The following is an 8,225-nucleotide window of genomic DNA, read 5'->3' as shown; positions in this document are numbered from 1 at the left end:
GGTGGTTGGATGTAGGGTACCCAACAAGGGATTTTTACGCAGTAGTGAGTAAAAGAGATATGAGAGGTAGAGATTCAAATTCTACGAATTATGAACTTAGTGGTTTAAGGTCTTTCGTTGAGGATATAAAACTAGTTGATTTACTAGTGCTAGGTAAGAAGTTTAGCTGGTTCAAAGAGAATAGGAGTGCAATGAGTTATCTTATTTATATTTTGATGTATTTAAGGATTACGTAGGAATGAAAGATTAACGTGCAACATTGCAGTGAATTGACGATCGGAATATCTCTGATCACGATCCTATTTAATCCTTTTGTGGTATGAAAGAGTAGGGATCTAAACTTTTTCATTTTAATAATATATGGCTAGACCTTCTGAATTATTACATTCTGGTAAAAGTTGGAAATCCAAAAATGTTGTAGGTTGGACTTTTTTCTTAAAAGAGAAGTTGGATACATTGAAGCAAGAATTGATTATAGATTTAAACATTAATCAAATAGTTGGAAGAAATGTATGATCTTGATGATATGGTTGCATAGGAGAGATACCACAAAGTAGCAATTTTGGGGAACAATTGAGAGCAAATGAGAGCTTACTACTTCAAAAATCAAGGGATCAATGGTTTCTTGAAGGTGATTCCAATTTAAAATGTTTCCATACTTAATAATCTTATGAGAGGAGGGAAACTTCCAAGAGGAGGGTTTTAGGATACACAATTGAATGGTTAAACTTTTGGGGCCTAAATGAAGATGATAATTTAGAACCAATCGTGCCATTTTCAATAGTAGAAATTAAGAAGATTGTATGGAGTTGTGATGCAAACAAGAGCTCAGGATCATATGACTTTAATTCCAATATCTTACAAGTTACATTATTGCTTACAATTAAAATTAACATAAATTTCAAAAACTGAAATTAAAAAATGTTAAACATACCTTTATTCTTTTAACAATTTTTTACTTTCTAAAAATCTTAATTCAACAACAACGTTTCTTTTTAGGATTAAATTAATTTTTAATTCATATAAAATTTCAACATTTAGTTTGTAGTCTTTATAAAAAATTTATTAATTTTGTAGTTTCAAATATTTCCGTTTTTATTTTGGTCGCTGTTTTAAGTTAACTTAAGTGTATTCTTTGAATTTTTGAATAATTTTTTCACTATCATAGTCATTAAGATATTATAAACATCTTCTTTTTCAAAAGTTAGAATTTTTTAATAAAGGATAAAATAAATATGAATTTTTAAAATGTTGCCTCTTAAAACTTATATTTAATTAACGTTTTGTTAAATAATCTTAAATTTTTTTGACATAAATTCTTATAATATTTTTAATATATTTACAAAAAATAAAGATTTTTAAAGGTACACATTAATTCACTTAAAAATAAAGATAAAAAATAAAATAAAAAATATTTTTAGGGGTGAAAAAGTTTAATAATTTTTTATAAGATTAAATATAAAATTTTAAATTTTATAAAAAAAGATAATTTATTTTTACTATCAAACAAAAACAATGCGTTTAAAATCGTAAATAATAATAATTATAGAAAATTGAAAAATAAAATGTATATTTCTTTTTTAAATAAAACTTATGTGTATTTTCTTGGATAGATATTTTTAAGATGTGTTATAATTATTATGTTTGATGTTAAAAATCTGAAAATTAAGAAAATACACCAAATTTATATATTTTGTTTAATTTTCTTAAAAATACACTAAAATCTGCGTTTGATCCGGTTATGTAGTTCGACGAATGCGAATTTGTTACGGATTGAATGCATTTGTCCTTAGTTTATTTATTATTATATTGAGACGTAAAGAATGAAGAGTAGTTTTATATATTTGTCGCTAGTAACAGAGATGTTAACGAAACGGCACTCTTTAGTTGCTTGTAACCGCAAAACAAAACGCAGGCGTGTTTGTGTAATTTTATTATGTTAAAAAAAACGCGATTGCGTTGGTTTGAAACGTGAGTTGGTGTCACAATCAAATCTTCTTATCTCTATGACGTAAAATGCGCCTTGTCAGAATCTCACTCGCACTCTAACCAAACTTTTCAGTTTTCCACATCTCTCTATCACCCTTTTGCATTCTCACTTACTTTTTCTAAAACCTAATATCTCCCAGATTTAGGGTATCTTCTTTACTATTACTATGCTACATCATTTTATTCAAATTACGCTCTCACTTAAACATTTTTAAATCTTTTTTTATTTTAAAAATTTAACTCTTAATAAAAAATATTAAAAATATTAAAAATTTAACCCGGTTGTATAGACCTTAATATTCTTTTTCTTTGATTATTATAAGAGTAGAGGTTTTTATCCTTAACTTTTTAGATGTTTCTCGAGTACGAAAGAATGAATTAATTACTAATTATTTTAGTACATCACAAACTTTTTGATAATTATGACTTATGACCTAATTCGATTATTTATATTTTTGACAGAGACCTAATTCGATTATTTATTAACACAAGTGTATTATGGAAAATAAACTAAGTGATCTTATAATGAATTATACTTATCTCAAATTGTTTTGAAACTCTCATTTGACATCTCTGTCAATTACATAAGCAGCTTATTAAGCTTGTAGGAAATTTTTTAAGGTTAAAAATATCACTATCACACTTTTTGTTTGGTGAAATTTTACAAAGTTTACGAAATACAAAACATCTCTACTCTTGAATTTGACGGAAACATGGTGAACAAAAGTGGTAATATGGAGTTTTGATTTTTTTCAATTTAAATATTTCAAAAATTTCAGCAATTATTTTTATTTTTATTTTTATTTTAGAAGAGATATCATAATTAACTCACATAACTGTGAGGTCTCAAATTTAAACTCGATACAAGACGTGTAACCTAATAATGTTGGCATATGTCAGTTGACGTAAGACTTAAGAACATCATTTCTATTTATTTTAATTTTACTTTTTTTAAAAAAATAGATCGAGAGTTTATATCGTATAGATTATATATATAATATTTTATATAAATTTAAAATCATTTAATATATAATTACAATTCATAAAGATTATCAGTGTTCAATAAAAATGCATAAAACATTAATTTTTAATATATCTCAATAATATATTAAATAATTTTAGGTTTGTACAAAATTTTACATGCATATATAATCTATAAGATATAAACTTTAGTTCTAACACTAAAAATTAAAAAAAACAAAAAAAAAACAAAAAAAAAACAAAAAGTAAAAAAAAATGATTAGAAGAATTGAGATAAGTTTGGTTGAAACAATACACACTCGGATAAATAGTCGATCACAAATATTTGTGGTGGCAAGTCTCATGAGATTTACCATTCCCAAAAAATAATATAAAGTTAGAAGTTTCTATGATTTTTGTGTGAAAAGAAGTTCCCATGATTTAGAAGCTAGTAAAAAAATGACAATTTCACCCTTCCTCCATTTAAAAAGTTAGTATAATATATATAAAGTGTTTATATGCTCACATGAATTAGTATATGGATCCCTACATCAGCTGCATAGTACATAGTATTAGATAATATTATTATATATTAGTAGTAAGGGTATTTTAGATATTTTCTATTTTCCTCTATATATACTCATTGTAACCCTATTAACTTCAGTTTTGGTTTTATTATATCATATGAAACTCTAGAGTGGTTGTTTTCTCTTCTTCCTCTTTCTTCCTCTTTTCATTGTTAACATGGTATCAAAGAGCTTTGGTTGATTTTGGGATCTACCGTAGAGAAGAGAGAGACTATTTTGATAGGAAAGACAACCACCAAAAGAGAAAAGAGAAGAGTAACCCTATTCCCGATTTTGTTAAATCAGTCTCAGAAAAACATCGATTGCGCATTCGTTAACCGTTGGATCGGGCTGATTTTTGGACAGCAGGTTCGCAACATATAGGTCTTCGTCTTCAACGGTCGGATCGACGAAACGACGTCTGGAGAGGGAGAAATCGTGCTCGCACAGCACCAGGTTATTCTTAATTTATTTTCTCTCAGTGATTGTGTTTGTCGTATTTTTCTGTCATTATTTGTTATGGCTGGTGTTAAGGATGATTCTCTTCAAGCTGTTAGTGTTCACCTCAATGGACAAAATTACTCTTATTGGAGTTATGTGATGAAAAATTTTTTGATTGGAAAAGATATGTGGGGTTTTGTTGATGGAACTTCTGTTAAGCCTACAGATAAAAAGGATGAAACTCAATATGCAAAAGATCTGAAAACATGGAATGTTAGTAATTCAAAAATTATTACTTGGATTAATAATTCTGTTGAGTTGTCTATAGGAGTACAACTAGCAAAATATGATACTGCTAAAGAGATTTGGGATCACTTGAAACGTTTGTATGTTCAGTCTAACTTTGCAAAACGTTATCAGTTAGAAAGTGATATTAGAGCCCTTAAGCAGAGCAGTATGACCATTCAGGAATTCTATTCGGCAATGACTAATCTGTGGGATCAATTGGCTCTTATGGAATCACCTGAGTTGAAAGCTGTCAAAGCATACATTGATCAAAGAGAGGAGCAACGTCTGGTTTGGTTTCTAATGGCTCTTCGTGATGATTTTGAGGGCCTTCGTGGGGGTATTTTGCATCGTTCCCCCCTTCCTAATGTTGAATCAGTAGTTAGTGAATTGTTGGCAGAAGAAATCAGACTTATCGTGCTATGGCATCCACTACCGCTGAAATAATTTGGTTGCGTTGGCTTTTGTCTGATATGGGTATCTCTCTTGCTGAGCCAACTCCGATGCACTGTGATAACAATAGTGCTATTCAAATTGCTCACAACTCGGTCTTTCATGAACGCACCAAACACATTGAGATTGATTGTCATTTTACTCGTCATCATCTTCAACATGGAACTATTACTCTACCATTTGTCCCTTCTTCTTTACAGATTGCTGATTTGTTCACAAAGATGCATTCCATTAAACGTTTCCGTTTTTTAGTTGACAAACTCTCGATGCTCCATGTTAATGCATCGTGAGTTTGAGGGGAGATATTAGATAATATTATTATATATTAGTAGTAAGGGTATTTTAGATATTTTCTATTTTCCTCTATATATACTCATTGTAACCCTATTAACTTCAGTTTTGGTTTTATTATATCATATGAAACTCTAGAGTGGTTGTTTTCTCTTCTTCCTCTTTCTTCCTCTTTTCATTGTTAACACATAGTACATAATTCATAGTTAGAAGTTGTAGAAACCGTTAGAGTTACAAAAGATACATTTTCTTTCACTATAGATTTAATAGTTCATGTAAATGTTGTATCATACTATAGGGGAACCAATTCTTGAATACACAAAATAAAGGTCTTTTCATTGTTTTATATTCATTCAATTCAATTAATAAATTCAATGAAAGAGTATTATTCAGTAAATTCTCATAAACATAAACCGTAGTTAAAATTTTGGAAACACATATAACACTTGGAGTAATTCATAATAATTAAATATGACTTTTTTTTTAACTATACATGACTAAAAATGGAGATATCATTTATAACTCATTCCATATTTTTCTATTGCAATTAGATATGTTTAGAAAAGTCGTGACTTAATCAATAGTCAGTTTTGGATGTCTATTGGAGAGTTTTGAAATCTCTATACAAGTAAACAAAAGGATAAACATACTATGTATACAATAATAAAGTTATATGCTTAAATAATTCCCAACATGATTTCTCAAAATGTTGAAATAAACTTTGGTAACAATAAAGAAGACTTAAAGTTGAACTTATATTGGAGGAAAAAGCATGTGACAAAAAGGGTGGAAAATGTTTTCCACTCTTACATAGAAAAATCATAATGTTTGTAATTTAGCCAAAAAGTAAGGGTCATTTTTTTATTCTTAACCATGATTAGGACAACGATTCAAAAACAAGTCCACATACATCTTTCGTGATGTGCACACATATATATCGCCGTTAGTATTTGCTATATATATAGTTGAGAAGTGTGATATTATCTCTAAAATAAAATTGATTTGCCTTATTAAAGAGAGTACAAGAGGAGGAAGGAAAATTAACTATAACAACCTAACTACTTAGGAGAAACGCAAAGATGGAATGGAGAAAATGCTATTTGGATGTCATATTGGTTCCTTTGGGATTTCTTATAAGCATTGGTTACCATTTGTGGCTTTGGCATAAGGTTAGAACTCAACCACATACAACCATTGTTGGCATCAATGCAAGTGGTCGTAGAAATTGGGTTGATGCTATGATGAAGGTAATTATATTTTCAATTTTTAAAAATTAATTACATTTTTAACATATATTTTCATTTTTTTAAATATCCGTATAAAAACATCATCATTATGAATCATACTCTTTTATATTGTTAGAAGTTTTATTTATATATATTCATAAATGATGAACGAGTTAGGTTTAAACTCCTTGTTTTTCAACTCTAAAAGTTAATATTGAACTTTAGTCTTGATAATATTCCATGTTAACTCTAAATTATACCGATGAAGATATTTACACAAACGTGAAGATTAGAGAACAATCTATAATGTTCAACTAGCTTATAATGGTCATTATGACTTATGCACATAAATTCTATGTCAAGATGGTATTTCTCAAAGAAAAAATTTAAGAGGTATTTCTCTATTTTTTTTTTTTTTTTGGTAATTAATCGTGATCTTAATTTGAGGCAAGTGTAAGAAATGTATGTGCAATTTTTCATATATGAAACAATGTTGTTAATCTAGTTAACCTTTGGTGTTTCTATTTTGGGAAGAGTACTTAACATTGTACTCTTCATATTACATCTTTTACTTACATAAAAAAAATTAGCACACCTCATTTAATTAGTATATTTCAAGAGATCATTTTTTAACTGTCAAATTGTTTTGATGAAAAATTACTGGCTGATTTTTCACCCCAATCGTGTTTGAATTTATCATAGAGCATTTCCTTGGAGAATAAGAATTAATATAGATTATTTAAAAGCAAAGAAGTTATCTACACAATATATAGGATATGCTATTTTATCTCTTCGCATTTATCTTTTCTTAATTTATTCTTGTTGGTACAAGATATAATGTCATTCTAACAACAAAGACACTAAAGAAAAAAAAGCAAAACAGAATGTTCTTTCGGAATGGTATATAATTAGGTGATATCCAATAACTCAAGTGCTTTGTAGCTAGACCAAGATAATGTGCATGTACAAATCCACTAACTAATGTTATTTTTTAAAAGAAAAGTTCTATGATTAACTTGTGCTGCAAACTGTTTATATAAAGTTCTTTAATTTAAGATTTACACTAATCCTTACCAATAACATATTAGCACATCTTCTCAAACCACTACCTAGCCATACTTTTCACTCTCACTTTACATAAATCTAACTTTTAGTTAAATAATAATACTAATATCTTAAAATTCCAAATAAAAAAAATCTTAAAATTCCATTAAAAAAAATCTTCAAAATATATATATAATGTTAGATTATTTAATTTAAAATTACTTTATTAATTTTTTTTTTTTTGAAAAAATTAATTATGATGTGTTGAATTATGGCAGGACAATGATAAGAAAAACATCCTAGCTGTTCAATCACTTAGGAACACAATCATGGGGGCCACATTAATGGCCACAACCTCAATTCTACTATGTTCAGGTCTAGCAGCAGTTATAAGCAGCACTTATAGTGTGAAGAAACCACTCAATGATGCAATTTATGGTGCACATGGAGAATTCATGGTAGCACTTAAATATGTCACACTCCTCACAATTTTCCTCTTCTCATTTTTCTGCCACTCTCTTGCAATAAGGTTCATAAATCAAGTGAACATTTTAATCAACACACCTCAAGATCCTATGTCACTTGTGACACCTGAATATATATTTGAAATTTTGGAGAAAGGTTTCATTTTAAATGCCGTTGGAAATAGGCTTTTCTATGCAGGGCTTCCTATGTTGCTTTGGATTTTTGGTCCTGTTTTGGTTTTTCTTTGTTCTATTACTATGGTTCCTGTGCTTTATAATCTTGATTTTGTGTACACTAGTGGGAAGGGAAAAATGGATGTGGATCAAAAGGAGGATTATGTTTGAATTGTAATATATTAAATTAAATATACTAAATATATATGTGGAAGATTTGCTATATTGTTGTAGTGACATTATTACAATCTTTATAATATTGTAACATTGTTGGTAAAAATTCTGCAAATTAAAAGGTTTTGTTCAATAATTGATGAAGGTTTTTCTTTTGA

At 28.3% G+C, this 8,225-nt stretch overlaps 1 protein-coding gene across 1 annotated transcript; it reads left to right on the top strand.

Annotated features, from left to right (window-relative positions):
• The first annotated feature begins 5,950 nt into the window (after positions 1-5,950).
• Positions 5,951-8,225, top strand: LOC101505025 (uncharacterized). The gene is made up of 2 exons (XM_004498494.4): positions 5,951-6,232; positions 7,534-8,225. Exons 1-2 carry the CDS (start codon positions 6,065-6,067, stop codon positions 8,062-8,064), a joined length of 699 nt encoding a protein of 232 aa, XP_004498551.1. The 5' UTR covers positions 5,951-6,064; the 3' UTR covers positions 8,065-8,225.

This window comes from Cicer arietinum, chromosome 4 (assembly GCF_000331145.2).
Source record: "Cicer arietinum cultivar CDC Frontier isolate Library 1 chromosome 4, Cicar.CDCFrontier_v2.0, whole genome shotgun sequence".
Lineage (NCBI taxonomy): Eukaryota > Viridiplantae > Streptophyta > Magnoliopsida > Fabales > Fabaceae > Cicer > Cicer arietinum.
Note: the sequence above shows the minus strand (reverse complement) of the source record. Positions and strands in the feature narration are given on the sequence as shown.